Genomic DNA, 15,900 nt, shown 5'->3' on the forward strand with positions numbered 1-15,900 from the left:
ACTCAGTAAAATTTACTAAAAAATGCAATTGTAAACACCAAGAAAAATTCCTTCGCACTTCGTCACGCAATTCGCCGTGAGATGACAGTTTACGGCGAAATTTAAATGGTTAGTCCGGGAATGATGAAATGTGAGAGTGGAGAAAGAAATCTTAATTAAGCGGCAAAGTTAAAGGTTGATGGAGTGTGATAAGAATGTATCGCCAATTTCTGAGAATCACCCATCCTAGCTACACATGCCCCGTTCGTGTATCCTTTGCACCAGTGACCCAAAAACGCTTCGAAACTTCCGACAGGTGAGACCTTCAGACTTCCTCGAATTTTCCTGTAATTCAGAGAAATTCCTCAAAATCTTTTCAGCTCCAGTAACCCTTCGGAGGACAAGAAGTCCAAATATAGTCGTGCCAATGTGAGAAAGAACGTCAGAGGCTATGTATTCACCCGATACTTTGACTACCTGCAGAACTATGACAAGGTGCTCGAAAAGAAGTTCCCGGCGGCGATGCACGTCTACCGGGTCTTCATGGTGGGCATCAAGGACTTCTATGCTGACACCAAGAAATTCCTCAAAATAACCCGGATTGCCAACACATCGCCCAATGGACTTAAGGCACTCACGCGGAAGGAGCTAGAACTCTATTATCAAATGCCACGAGATATGATGAAGGTGGCCCCAGTTCTGCTCATCTCTGCCCTGCCTTTCGCCAATTATGTGATATTCCCTCTCGCGTAAGTACCCAAATGACTCCCATGCCCTCATACATCCCACAAAAAATCTTTAAAGAAGACCGGCAAAAAAAAGTATTTTCGAATTTCTTCGAAAAGTTCACACGGGGAAATTTTCCCACGGGAATTTCACGAGTTTTTTTCCGAATATTTTCATCTCGAAAATCCTTACGTCTCTAGGATCTTGAATAAAAAATAGAATTAGTAAAAAGCAAAATTGTGAATTTAACTAAACTGATTGTGAGATACGATGCAACTTTTCAAAGAAATAAAAATTATACATTTCCTCTGATTTATTACAAAACTTTAGTTAAAATTAGATAGCATAAGAACAAATTAGTTTTCAATTTTGTTTTGGATAAAATTTCCCAAGAAATTCAATTTTATTTAAAAGAAATATAAAAAAATAATGCCTAACAAATCCGAATAATTTTACTTTCACCTCGGATTTCAAAAACTTCTGATAATAATCCCGTTATTTACATTTCTTAAACACTTTAAGCCCAACCTATTTTGATTTTTTTTTAATATTTAAATAACGGTAATAAAATTGGCCAAAATTAATTCTTTAATTTTTAAGTAATTTCCTATATTTTTTTTATATTAAAATATGTTTGAAGCCAACATGACATAAAGCTTAGAATTAGAATTAACCAATTTTATACTAACCAAGTTTTTGTTTTTCGTATAACAAATAGAAATTCATGCAGAAAAATACTAATTTTCATTTCAATTGAACCTTTATGGATCCGATATACCTTTTCGATCAAGAAAATTTCATAAACTCAAAATTCAAATCACTTTTTTTTCTTAAAAAATTGTATATGTCTATCACTCTTTCGTACTCTACTTCTTCTTTTTAACATCACACTAAATTAAATTCAGTTCATATCAAAATCTTGCCGCAGCCACCTGACCTCTTGAACTCCTGACTTCAATCCAATTGAGAATATTTGGGGGATTCTTGTTTGCCATATTTACGCCGATATTCGCCAATGCACTTACGTTTTGAAGTTAAAATCTGCAATTTTGGATACCTGCAACAAGCCTGAAGATAAGTTCATCGAAAATTTAATCGATAGTATGCCTAATCACATTCTTGAAATACTTCAGAAAAACGTTGGAATCACTAATTTTAAAGACTTGCATAAAAATTATCTCGAATAATAACATTACAAAAGAATTTATTGACATTATCGTAGTTTTACGATCAAAAACGTATAAAATTGATATTTTCTCAATTCAAATTTAAGAAAGATGTTTCACTGTCAATAAATTATCATAAATAGGATCCAATCAAAGTATTTTGTGGAAAAAAATTAAATAAAAAAATATATATAGAAGAAAAAGTCCTTATTGAGAAGTGACCTTATGGTAATGATACACTGAAAAACCATAAAAATCAGCATTTCTTCAATGGAAACATGGGAGAGCTGTTGCAATGTCAAAAAATTACAATAATCAGTTGTAAACAAATTCAATTCAAAGTATTTTGCGGAAAAAAATTAAATAAAACGAAAACAGAAAAAAATTTGAGTTCTGCAAAGTGACCTTATGGTAATGGTACGCACTATATTTCAAGAAAACACATTCGTCTTGTACAAATTTATTTGGAACGATTTTTGTCAAAAAATTTTTTGAAGACAATCGTCTTTGCTGTAGATGGAAATGTCTAAATTCTGTCAAAACTACAATTTTTGACTTTTTTGACAGAAAATTTGAAAGCTCCTCTCTAGAGAACACCAAATGCTAACGAATTTCAATTCAGCAGAAAACGTATGCTTTTTCAGCTGAGTTCTGTTAACCTTAAAAGGACACTCGCAAGGCAGTGTCATTTCCATATAATTTGGTTAGCACTTTTGTTCGAAAACTACTGACCAGTTAGCAAATTTTTGCTGACCGACTTAGCAAAAATATGCTGAAAACGCTGCTCTTTTCAGCTAGTGCTCGCTGGGTAGTGTGTAGAGGCCTTCAAACTTCACATTTTGACTTTACAATCATATTTTTCAAGAAAAACTTATTTTTTCACTGTTTTTTTTTTATTAATGGCAGATTATCTAGGAATGTTTTTATAAAAACAAATATATATATAAAGATTGGAAGATCTATATTATAAGATAATCTGGAATGAGATCGTCGCAAAATTCAATATAGCTGCTGTATAGAATTTTGACAAGTCTTTGAAGAACTACTTTGAAATAGAAGGATTATAAGAATTTAGTAAAAAATTGATTTTTTACAAGCAAAATATGGGACTTATGAATAATACACATCAAGAAATTTACCTCAATCAGAAATATGATTAAATAGTTTTACCGGCTTCAATTATTTTATCGTTAAATCACTAATTAGTGTTATAGCATCTTATTGGTCAAAAAATAGCTACAATATCGGTGATAGGGCCAGCTATTCCTCTTTCGTATAATATAATTTAAAATAAAAAATATTAATTGAATTTAATTTTTATTTTCTGCAAATTGACTAAAAAATGCAACGTAAGCTTTACGTTGTCGTAAGTGCGAAAGTAAAGGAAATATTAAGTGAGGTTATGCCCCCTAAAATCACGCTCACCTGTTATTACAGTAGACTCTCGCTCAATCGGTTCTTTTTCAATCGGGCGACAAATTTTGTTGACAGTTTTCACGCTAAATTATGAAGCTAATTTGCTCAAATTCGCTGTAGTTCTTCCTATTTTATCGTGATTCTTTATAAATGAGCGAGTTTTGTAGAATTTACAAAGGCTTTGACGCTCAATTCTATCGCTAAACCGGATGACATTTCGCCCCATATTCCCGATTGAGAGAGAGTCTACTGTATTTAAATGAATATAAAAAATTCTGATCTTTATCCGGTTCTCCGTAAAATAAATGAAATTGTTGGTCAAAAATTTCAGTATTTGCCCTAATTATCATGAAAAATAATAAAAGGGGCGTGGTTAATTTAGATTGATCTCCCTATTGTTTTTTATCATTTCACAAATGAGATAGAATTCTCTATACTTCTAATAAGATGTCATAATATGCAAAATTTAGAAATTTAAAAATTAAAAAGATAACTATTTTAATAATTTATTTCACTTGAAAGGGGCGTGGCTTAACTATGGAAAATATCTTGGTGGGAGATTTTTAGAAAATCAAATTCTACCCCGATCAGAATATGAGAAAATATTATTTTTATTTTTATGCACTTTTATTAACTTTATTTTTTTACTTACTTTTTTGTCCTGGATAAATTTATTTTCACTAAAAGCAATTCGACTTTGGATCGAACCAAGATAAGTCAAAAAAATTTCGAAAATTTTATCGAAAATATTTGAAAAATTCGCAAGTGAAAGCAAGCATGGGAATAATTTCCTCGAAATTCAAGAATACCCGCGTCACAGAACTGATAATCCTTATCAGAAAACCTCCTAATTTTGCGACAATTTCTCTTGCTTTTTCGTGCCAATTGAGTTTAGCGATGTTTCAGGTACATGTACCCGAGATACTTTCTCACATCACATTTCTGGAATATCCGGCAGAAGAGTGAGTTCCAGCAGCTCTTTCTCAAGGAGCGAATAGTCCACAATCGCCGGATCTTTCGGTATTTGCAGGCTAAACTTGAGACGCTACGTCCCGAAGCGGAAGACTTCAGCCGTCTCGCGAACATTTTGGGCCTCCTGGGCAGTGGCCTTCATCCCACAGCCCAGGAAATTCTTGCAGCAAAGCCCATCTTTGGCAAAGCTCCCTACCAGATGAGTTCCCTGTCGTCCGGACATGTTGCAACTCTGTGTCATCTCCATGGCGTCCGGACGGGACTGCTGAAACGTGCACGACTAGCAGAACGCTTTCAACTCTTCCAGCACATGGACAGAGCCATCAAGCACGAAGGTGGAGTCCACAACATGCAGCCGGATGCACTGAAGCATGCCTGCTTCCTCCGAGGACTCAATCCCACAAATCTCAGCAACGATCACATGATCGAATGGCTGAGAGATTGGGTGACAGTATCATTGGCCGTGGACACAGATACCATGAGCCTCTTCTTTCACCTACCCATCCTCATTGCCTACAATCATCCCAACAACTGGAAGCTCACTCACAAGTGAGCCTCCGTGCTAGTCAGTGAAAGTGTCTCTGATCAACAGTGTTGATGTCTGCTATGTACATAAATATATAACAAATCCCAAGAGTAAAAGATCTTTTTAGTTGCGAAAATTCGAAAAAAAAAACTTTATTCTCTGAAAGAGGAAAAATTGTTAGAAATATAACTATGGTTTACTCAAGAGAAAGTCTTTGGTATGCAAACAGGCAGGAATGTATCCTCTTGCAGTTTTTTGTCTTCAACTTGTGTCTTTATTCTAGGTTCCAAATCACGGGCACCTCTTACTCGAAATCTATCTTTCAACGGAACATAAAGGTGGGTGTCTTTGGAATATATTAAAATACAATGTGTCCTTGCTAAAATAATTTTAGAAAAACAAATACGATTTTGGGGATTTTGGACGTTTTAATTACGGTTTCTATTTTTTGCAAATATTAGGTAAGTAAATTTGGAATACTGAGCATAAAAAGTTTCTTCAATTATTATTTTTCCAAGATAGCGTTCGTGAACTTCCCTAAAATGAGTTGAAATCCACCCGAAAAAAGGTTGGTGTCTTGACTCACCCGAAAAATTGTGGGTTTTGCCTAGGTGTCTTGGCTGTTTGTTGCGGATCACATCGACTGACCCGAAAAAATTATTTCAATTTAATTAATAATAATATAATAATAATAATAATAATAATGCTGGCACAACATTCCATGAAGGAACGAGGCCTTCCCGCAAGGGGATTTCTAGACATGCATTATAATTTTTTCTTGTACGGGATGAGGTTGTCAGTCCCATGCCCGTGGAATCAAGTGCAGTGAAGCTCACTGGATGCAATCCGAACACCTTTAACGCCAGAAAAATTCCTGGTGACCTAAAGGGGATTCGAACCCGGGACACTTGCATCATAGAGCGAGTGCTCTTACACTTGACCCATTGAGTGCCCCATTTGATATGATTATTAAATCCAATTTTTAGTTTAGATTTAAAGACTGTGAAAAGTTGATATAAAACGCCATCTAGGCAAGTTTAGAAAGGTAGAATATTCAAAAGTTCTTGAATAGTTTAATTTAATTACCAAAATTATTTCCAAGACACCAAGCACTAAACTTTTCGAATTGATTTCGGCTCACTTAAGGGCAGTCCTTCATGACTCTTATTCAATGGCCACATTTTTAACAAGAAGGTTGGAGTCTGTGGATTACATTAAAAACGCATGTGTCCCGGCTAAAATAATTTAACACAAGGAAAAACAAATAAGATTTCAAAGAGGCGAACATAAAGATTTTCTTTAAGTTTCTTCTGATTTTGCAACCTTGGGCAAATTTTAAAATTCGATATATTGCAAGACAAAACACACCAAGACTTCAAAGTTTTATCCTTAGCAGTCTTTATGATCCTCCTTAAGCTTCCAAAGCTTTCCATTAAGAAAAAAAATTGTCACTTCTCGCAACAATCCAAGAGGTTATATGAATAAATGTGAGGTTATATCGATTAACCTAAAAATGAGTTGATTTTTTGTGCAATAATTGATTTTTGTACAATCTCTACAATTATCCGCATACATCAAATTTCTATCACCGTATTCATGCTCAGAAAAGCTGTGTTTTCTTTAGTTTGCACGGGTTCCAACTTCGGAGCAGACCTAAGACGATGTAGCCGAAACAGATTCAAAATATCGAAAGATAATGTTTCAGAATCTCGAAGAAGTGTCTTTAGTAACGTATAATCGCGAGGAGTTGAAGATTACCGTGCGTTATGAAATCAATTTGGAAATGGATGGATAAATGGTTTGCGTCCCAGTTTCCACCACTTTTTCTCTCACAAACCTAGGGCTAACTGCTAAACAATTGAGGACAGAGTGTTAGACGAAAGGTTATAATTGAAATTTAGTTTCTTGTTGCTCCCAGTTGAGTTTTATAAACAGACATTAAGACAAAAAAAAAAAAACAATTTTTAGCTAAATAATCATAACCTCATAAAAGTTTTTGAGGTTAGAATTCCTCAAATTCTGAGATCTCAATCCAGTTCTGAAATAAAAATCATACTCAAATGCATAAATGATCTATCAAAAAGTGAAAAAGAATTTTTCTTACAAATAGATGATTTTTAAGGTTAGGTACAATACAAATCTACAGATTTAAAACAAATCCATTTTTATTGATAAGAAGATTTGGTTCAATAATACGAAAATGTACAATCTCTTTTTCAAATATTGAACAGACATTTCAGGAACATTTACAAATTTTCGTGCTTTTTAGGTTAGAATTTTGTTAATTTACAATTTAAAAATCTTTCGAAAGCTAATTTTTATGAGTAAATTATTATAAATAAATTCTTTTAATAAACAGAAAAAAATCTGCCATATAAAATATGTGTTGATTTTTTTAGGTTATGTCAGATATAACCTAAAACTTTATGGCGTAATATGTTTGCTACGGAATATGGAATAAGTTTGATACGGATTACAATCCTTTTCTTATTTTTTGTTGTGTTTTGGTGCTAAGTTTAATCACTGAGAAAAAACGGGAGTGGGATTAACTTTTTTTCCTCATAACTTTAACACTTTTTAGGTGTAAAAATATATCAGCATTTTGTAATGTTGATTTTACACCTTTTTAAGGATAAAATTAACATGAAAAGGGTAACTTTAACCCCTAATACACCTAAAATGCGTAATATTTACACTGATTTCGGATCAATACTGCAGGATAAAATAAACATTTCCGGAATGTTATTTTAACTTTTTCGGATTTCTCTCAGTGATCGAATATTTTATAACTCTACATAACCTTCAATTTTCGAATGACTTTTCAGGGTTATGTATGTCAACTTCCTTTAAAATGACTGCAGTAGAGTTCCTCAAATTTGAACATTTGGGGGGTATAGATGACATTTCTCACTCCTCAAATTTGAACGATATTTTCAAAAACGTAACGGAATTCATGTGAAATGCACTTTCCGTCAATTAAGATAAACAACTTTAGAGAATATATCAATGCAATTTATTGTGAAATAAATTAAATTTGTTGCGGAAGTTAATATAAAATGATAATATTGAGGAAATACTAGAGAAAAATGGCACTCCACGCAAAACTTTCTTCACATAACCTCAAATTTTACATTTTGAACTCAACTGTCATTCAAATTTGAGGAGTTCAAATTTGAGGAACTCGACTGTATTCTTTAATGAATTATTTGAAAAGTCATGTGATGTTCAACTTGTCTGAATGGGTTATTATTTTCGTTTTCTTTCAAAAATAAATAAAACAAAAATTAGTAATGCCCAACGCACAATAATTTTTGTTTGAAAACATGTTTTAAAAATTTCCTATGAGAGAGAGCGAGATAACTAAATCCCGATTTCATTCACTCTCACTGAAATGTCAAAAACGTTTACAAAACAAAAGTTATTGTGCGTTGGGCATAGGAATTCGGACATATAGAAAAATACTACACCATACCATTTTTGTTTTGTTTTATTTCGTTTTCTGATATTTGGTTTGAATAAAATTGCATTGATTGGGGATTTTTTTAATAAAAATTATACATTTAGCTTATGCACAAACCAGGGTCTATCGGAGACACATCTAATACATCCACCTAAAATAGTGTGTCTAGACTTATTCAGGATTCAGATATTAGATTGATTATCTAAAAATTTATAAAAGGGACAAATTGAATATGAAACGAAAAATAAAACGATTACGAGCAAGGACCATACCTATTCAAAACCTTTTTAATTTTTAAATTCTATCCAAGACACATTCCTGCCTAAGTGACACCCCAAACGTCATAAAAGGAAAAATCAATGTTATAAGATTATTTTTGAAAAAAAGGAAGTATACTAACTTAAGTCGAAATTGACGGTAAATCCAGGAGAATTGATGGGACAGGAAATTTTGTGGTTTTAATTTTAAAAATCTCAGAATGGGATGAAATTGGGCAGATCTCCAATCGGAGGTCTACTGAGAGGGACACTTGGCACTATTTTCTCCACTGACTCACTCAAGACACTCGTACATGTTCCAGATGAACTCTCACCAGCTTCTCCATTTTCCCCATTGATCCAGTAGTTCCTCTTCATCTTGTCCACCTTAGCCAGAGTCCTGGATAACCTCTCCTTGGCCTCAGCACTCAATTCCACTTCATCGTGTTCATCGAGAAAATAGCGCACTTTTTCACTTCTCAACACTGACGCTGAATCGCTTTTGCTCGGCACTTTTTCACTGAAATTCGCCACCTTCTTCTGCGGATGCGGATGAGGACAGCGTGCTTTGTCACATACGCCCTTCGCCTCAATATTTGGGCAAATGAGGTCGTGCCTCTTGGAACACTGAAAGTAAGCAGGGAAAGGAATTAAATGAGAGGAGATCTCAAAGAAATACAGGTTATTCGATGGTTCATTTCAATCGACAGTTCTTTTTCAGTTCAGTAACTTTACTTCACATGAAACGTTCCTAAAATCTCCGCAAATAGCGCTGAAATTGTGAGGTTTCAAATCTTTTTTGATTCTGTAGTCTAGAAATAAACCGATTTCGAAAAAGTTGGTTAGCCAAGACACTAACCTTTTTTCGGGTGCCTTTCGACTCAGTTTAGGCAAGGAGTCGAACTGGGCAGTATAATAGTCGATTAGAAAAATATTAGTCACTTGGTTAACTAAGACACAAACCATTATGTTGAATACGTCGTCTACCCGAGACACAAATCTTTATTCGATAAAAACGTTCACTCAACTTAATGCAATGCTAATTTACGTATTTTTATTGGTAATTAGACAAATTTGTAAAATAAGTTTATACATCGCAATTCTGATGAATTATTGCATGTAAAAAAACATAAGAGAAGACAAAAAATAATAATTTAAATGATTATTATGAAAAATGTCGTGTGAAGTTTGTGTCTCGGCTAAAATACAATTATCAAGGGGCAGATAACTGTTTCGCTCACGGTTCACTCGATTGCCGATCTGCCAAGCTTTTGTAGAAATTGTGCCGATTTGCTGATTTCGCACGTATTTGTCGGTTTCATGCCTGTCCGCCGGTTCGGTAAAATTTCCGCGGAATTTCCATTGATTTTTTGCGAAATTTTCGTTGAATTTCAGCGGAATTTTCGTGGATTTTTTCGCAAAATTTCAACTGAAAGTAATCATGCCCATACCACAAATAAAACTTTGAAGAAAATTAAATTTGGATTAAATTAAGCACACGAAAAATTTGCATTAAAACTTCACTAAAAAAAAAAGTACTTTAATCGCCTAAGTACAGCTCATTTTGTAATTTGACATGTAAATTGCAGGCATGGCAAAGTAAGTCTAAATCTAAAACTTCATAACAGCGAATTGACATTTAAATCTGCCGATTCTTCGCTTTTTAGCTGCCGATTTTAGCTAGTGAACAACCCGATCTGTCGATTTCTGACCAAATTGTGCCGATTTCTCAATTTCTTAGCAAAATAGTCACCAATATGTCAATACTAAGCTTCAGATCGGCACAATTTTGCCGATCTCAACTCAGGTTTCAATCTGGGAGCCACTTATTCACCCTTGACCATTATTAAACACCCATCACTTTCTCCGCTTGCTGCTTATTGGAATTTTAACTTCTTTCTTTCCTTGGATTTTCCGAATCTCCCTATTTATAATATTAATGTATTTCTCTAACTTACCCAATAAGTTAAAAGGTTAAAAGTCGAAAAGTTTTAGGTTATGTTTCTAATTATACATAGATAATCATAATATTTATTTAAAATTGGAGTTTGAGAAGAGGTTAGTGAAATTCCTCTAATTGGCCATATGAACCCGAGAGTGAATCTGACAGCCTAAACATAAAATAGAAAAAAAGGATATCCTGAAATAACGACAGTTGATTTCAAAATGGAAAAATTGAGGTTATGTGAAGAAAGTTTTGTGTAGATAATTTTTCTCTGGTGTTTCTTTAATATTATTGTATTAAATTAACATTCTCAACAATTTTCATTTATTTAATAATAAATTGCAATGATAAATTCTTTAAACATTTTCTTGTTTTAATTTATGATTAAGTTTATTTAACATGAATTTCATTACGTTTTTGAAAATGTTATTGACGTTTCAGAATCGAGAAATGCCATCTAAATCCCTCAAAGGTTTCATATTTTTGAGGATTTTGACTGTATCGCGTTTAACTTAACCTAAAAAGATGCTCGTTGTTTTATAATTAAAATATTCTAAAGACTAAAAAAAAATAGATTAAACTTCATTAAATCAGAGGATCTGATTTTCTTATTTTCAAAAGAAATAATTCTGAAGTTTGAGATTATGTCTGACGTATGACTTAACTTTACAAAAAATTCAAACAACCGAAACACGCAATTTTTTTAAGACTAGAAATTAATTAATTTACTATTTAAAGATATTTTTTTTAAATTGCCTAATTTCCGTGACTGAATATTGACCTTTCAATTCGTTAAAATGGAAAATTAAGAGATTCCCTAATACAAAAATACATATCTTAAATTTTAAAAGATAAACCTAACATAACCTAAAACATTTTGTATAAATTTATTGGCAAAATCAGAAAATGAAGTGAAGCGTCGAATGTTTTTCTCGAATTCAAGGAATAGGGTGAGTAATAGATAGACTGTAAAGTTAGAATTATCAAAAAGATCTTACTCAAACATTTTCAAAAGAGGTTAAAATTGGTTATACTAAAAAAATCATTTCCATTTGCAAGGGTTAGATTTGTAAAATTTATAGCAAAACTTTAACATGGCAAATGTAAATAATATTCCGAGTTCAGAAGCTTTTTTAACATTTTAAAACCCGAGCCAAAAAATCAGGTAAAATACCAAACTGGCATAAAATGCCAGATATTCTCAACAAAAATGCAATTTTTCAATAGTTTTTCGTTCCGTAAGACTTTTACAGCAGTTCTATGATTCGTAAATTCATTTTCCAATAAATATTTCCCCATTTTCTTGTCATTTTTTTTAAATAAATTTTCTGAAAATTGACAAAAAATGCCAAAGTGAATTGTTACAGATTTTCGTAGCAAAAAGCCAATTTCTATTGAATTTCCTTTTTTCTAGCAATTTGACAAGGATTATAGGGCTCATATTAATATATTTTCCTGTAAAATTTTCAAATTCTCATAATAGTTTGCGCTTTTTCTTAAGAAAATTTTATGTGAAATTTCAATAAAAATTCGAAAAAGAAAAACTATGCGTAAAGTGAATTTTCTCCTTAGTTTTCTCTAGTACCACTTTACAACAATTCTAGGTCTTATATATTATTTAATTTTTAATCATTATTTTAACATTTTCACGCCTGTTATGCGATTTTTTCGAATCAAAACTCAAAAAATGTTAACATTTTTTTAGGTTATGTGGTATAAGCCATTCAAATGTCCATTTTTGATGCCAACTTCATATAAAAAAGGTGATATTTTACGCCAATTTGGTATTCAACGACCATTTTCTGTTTTTTCTTATTTTTTAAATAATAGAAAAGTTATCAGCTATTTTTTTCCACCAAACGAAAGCTAATTAAATTCTCTATACATTCGTGTTATCACTTTAGCATAATTGAATAGAATTCCTACTATGAAGCTCTAAACTCAAAATTGGATTAGGTTAGGATTCAAACTCAATATAGCTTATGATTCACCGTGATTTTGAATACAAAAAATTCTATATACAACTATAGCCTTTTACTTTCTCGGCACGTTAAAGAAATCGCAAAGATCTGTTTGAGGTTAGATCAAACATAACCTCAAAATATTACATATGGAGCATATGGAGCTATTCCAATGGAAAATGAAAAGGGGAAGTATTTAAAGGCAAAAAAATGTTCTCATGTGTTTCTGTGTTATCGACTTTTCTTCGCTGGCAGGAGAAAGCAGTCGTGCAGCAGAGAGAAAAGTCGATTATGCAGCACATGGGAAGAGATTTTTTCCCTTTTTACCTTTTAATTTTTCATTGGAATAGCGGTGATAGCTCCATTATCCTTTTATTCGGCTAGAAAATATAGGTTATGTAAAGCATAAATTTGAAAAAAAAAAACAAATTTGTTTAAAGAAGTACAATCTTTTTAATCTATTTTTGATAAACTATTTATCTACAATAAAAAAACTGGTTATGTCTTATTATTTTCAATAAATTGAAAAAATAAATTAGGAATTATTTAGCACATTTTTTTTAGCCAGAACTAAATTGAAAAAATGTGAGGTTAGACTGAACATAACCTCAAAAAGTCTAGTTAAAATTTTCTTTAATTTTTTTTCATGAATTTTTCATAATGAATTTTTTTTAGGTTAAAATCGTTAAAATTATTCAGATTGAAAATCTAAGCGCCACTAGCGGTTGTCGGACAAACCTTTCCTATTGCGAAAAGTTTATAAAATGGGAACTATAATTTTTATTAAGGGTTCAAGTTGAAAATTCCTCACCTTCTCGGCCAATTTGCAGAATCCCTCCAGGAAGTCCCGGCAGATTTCTGTTTTCTCGTTGAGTTTCTTGTGCAGGTAGGGACAATCGGAAGCCGTGCAGCATCCCTCGAGGAAGAACTTGCATGTTGGCATTTTGGATAAATCTGCTTTGTGCGACAAGAGGCACTTGGGATCCTTGCAGGCACCCTTGAGGAATTTCCTACAGACGGCTACCTGGTCAGGATCATGCACTCTGTGGCATCTACCCCTTTCCTTGGCCAGGCACTTGCCCAGCCGCCTGTAGATCAGGCAGGGAAGATTGCTCTTGACCATTTTATTGGCCAAGAAGGATATACTCCGCTGTTTGGCAATGCTGAAATTTAGGGAAATTAAGTATCCTGGCATAGGAGCTTCCTAGGGTGGTTCTAACCTCAAATGAGTTCTGGCAAAGTGAGAATTGGTCCTCTCGTACGTCCCATTTTTATTTGCTGTATAAGTCAGTCCGCCAAAGTGAATTCTGGACAATTTCAGGGCTGAAGCTGAGCCATTGCACTTCCTCAGCCTCTTCCCATTCCCATCGACTGTGAATTTCTCTCCCCGGATGAACAAAACGCGATCCTGGGGATTCTTCTGTGCAACAGGTTTCTTTACAACTGCAGGAGAGGATTTTTGCAATTTGTTCGCCGTGGATTTGTACAGAACACCATTGATATTCAGGAAGGAGAGTTTCCTGTTCTTTGAGACACTAGGAACGGACTTTTGGGCATTTGCCCCAAAGATCCGGGAGATTTTCCGCGGAGAAAAGCTCACGAAAGAAGTTCCACTGAAACCATTGAGTAATCAGCTTCCGGGAATTTTTTGAAGTTTTGGGAAATACTTACATCCTCATTAGTTTCTTGTTAGTCGTGGTGACGATCTTTGGACTGAAGCTGCTCATCAACTTCCGATGATTCTGCGGTGGGATCCTCAAGGTTAAATTCCCTAAATTCCTCCTGTCAATCTTATATAAGCTTTTTCTGGCCTTTGTAGGCCTCGTTGGGCTCCTCTTGGTCACTGTGGACACCTGATTGGATGTCCGGATCAGCTTGTTTTTGCTAATCTTAACCAGCCTGGACGTGGGGCCCTCAGGGCGCTTCTTGGCTGGTGAGACATTCCTAATGATTTTCCGCCTTGTCTTGTAAATTGGCTCTTTCTGGGCATACACCTCAGGCGCCTCCGAAGGCACCGATGGCTGAGGAACTGGAGGGATGCTGAGGAATTTGGGATTGACATGAATATTGGCAGGAATTGCAGGCATTGTAGGAGGCGTGAAAAACGTTGGATTTATATGAGCATTCCTAAATTTGGGATTTATGTGGATTTTATTGAATTTAACAGGTAACACTTGTTCATCCATAGCTTCCTAGCACCACAGAGAATCACTTATAATCACAAATAACAAGGATAAATATGGGATTTTAAGTAATTTCACGACTTTTTCTGTACAAAGGACAGTGCACCAAACTAAAGTTCGACTGAAACTGTCATGACAAAAAAATCCAATGGCGAAATTTTGTCACTTCCAGTTTCCAGTGTCAAAATTCGCCGCCATGTTGGTTTTCTCTTTCTTTCCGGTTTCGCAAAGATGGTAAGTTGTTCGGAAGTTCGCTTGGTGAAGAATTGCGATTTTTCCGCAAAAATATAGGTTTTTCCTAAAGTTTACCTATGGGAAATTGTAAAGTGATGATGAGGGAGGCTTTTGGTTGTAAAATTACCTTAAGTAGAAATTGATTTCTGCGGAAAATTTGCAATTTTTCTCAAGCATGCCACATGGTGTTGTCATTTGAGGCTTCATCACATAACCTCACAAATTTTCATTGGAGCCGATTTTAATAAGATTCCTTGGGATTTTTCAGCCGTTCCAGCGATTTGTAGAGACTGGCCGGGTGGCCAAGTGCTCCCATGGCCCTCTTAAGGGTAAACTCGTGACAATTGTGGACTGTATTGATCCCAATCGCGTCCTAATTGACGGACCCTGCACCGGAGTTACGAGACAAGCCTACCGTCTCAACAATCTCCACCTCACCAAGTTTGTCCTCCGTTTCCCCTTCACAGCCCCCACCAGAGTCATCCGAAAGGCTTGGCTTGATGCTGACATCAATGCCAAGTGGGCTGAGACAGCATGGGCCAAGAAAGCCAAGGCTCAGGAGAAGGTAAGATGTTTCCGGAAGAATTGCCCCCTCAATGCCCTGCCCCTTTAGACTTCAGTGATGATCCTTATATTAATAGGAATTGCCGACTGAAACATACATGAAGCCAATTTAATCTGAAATTTTCCTCCCAAAATACCAAAAATGCTTCATTTCAGGATCTTTCTTTTTTACTAATCCCGAAATCTCTTTCAGCGGTCAAATCTCAATGATTATGACAGATTCAAGTTGCGCGTGGCCAAGAGATCGCGCAATCGCATGCTCACAGTGCAGTTCAGGAAGCTGAAGCGATATGCCTCCATCGATGGCACGTTGTATGGCAAGAAGAGTGTCCGAAAACCCAAATTGTGGAAGGATCAGCTGGCCAAGAGGAAGACCAAGAAGCCAACTGGAAAAACAGCCGCTGCTGCAGAGTAAAAAAAAACAAAATTATTTGTGAAAAAATCACACAATTCAAAATAAAAACATTCAAGAGGACACAGAAAAATTATCTTTTATTTGCATTCAATCGGA

General features: G+C 34.5%; 3 protein-coding genes across 3 annotated transcripts; 2 read left to right on the forward strand and 1 right to left on the reverse strand.

Annotated features, from left to right (window-relative positions):
* The first annotated feature begins 194 nt into the window (after window positions 1-194).
* LOC129803899 (LETM1 domain-containing protein 1) lies at window positions 195-4,989 on the forward strand. The gene is made up of 3 exons (XM_055850775.1): window positions 195-295; window positions 360-728; window positions 4,194-4,989. Exons 1-3 carry the CDS (start codon window positions 195-197, stop codon window positions 4,810-4,812), a joined length of 1,089 nt encoding a protein of 362 aa, XP_055706750.1. The 3' UTR covers window positions 4,813-4,989.
* A 3,263-nt stretch (window positions 4,990-8,252) lies between these two features.
* LOC129803886 (zinc finger CCCH domain-containing protein 3) lies at window positions 8,253-14,594 on the reverse strand. The gene is made up of 4 exons (XM_055850756.1): window positions 14,080-14,594; window positions 13,629-14,021; window positions 13,220-13,571; window positions 8,253-9,129 (listed from the first exon to the last, which is right to left on the reverse strand). The coding sequence occupies exons 1-4, from the start codon at window positions 14,592-14,594 to the stop codon at window positions 8,719-8,721; spliced, it is 1,671 nt and encodes a 556-aa protein (XP_055706731.1). The 3' UTR covers window positions 8,253-8,718.
* Window positions 14,595-14,663: 69 nt separating this feature from the next.
* On the forward strand, window positions 14,664-15,874 carry LOC129803903 (60S ribosomal protein L14). Its single transcript, XM_055850781.1, has 3 exons — window positions 14,664-14,825; window positions 15,094-15,390; window positions 15,583-15,874. The coding sequence occupies exons 1-3, from the start codon at window positions 14,724-14,726 to the stop codon at window positions 15,802-15,804; spliced, it is 621 nt and encodes a 206-aa protein (XP_055706756.1). The 5' UTR covers window positions 14,664-14,723; the 3' UTR covers window positions 15,805-15,874.
* The last annotated feature ends 26 nt before the right edge of the window (window positions 15,875-15,900 follow it).

The sequence above is a fragment of the Phlebotomus papatasi genome, chromosome 2 (genome assembly GCF_024763615.1).
Source record: "Phlebotomus papatasi isolate M1 chromosome 2, Ppap_2.1, whole genome shotgun sequence".
Classification (NCBI taxonomy): domain Eukaryota; kingdom Metazoa; phylum Arthropoda; class Insecta; order Diptera; family Psychodidae; genus Phlebotomus; species Phlebotomus papatasi.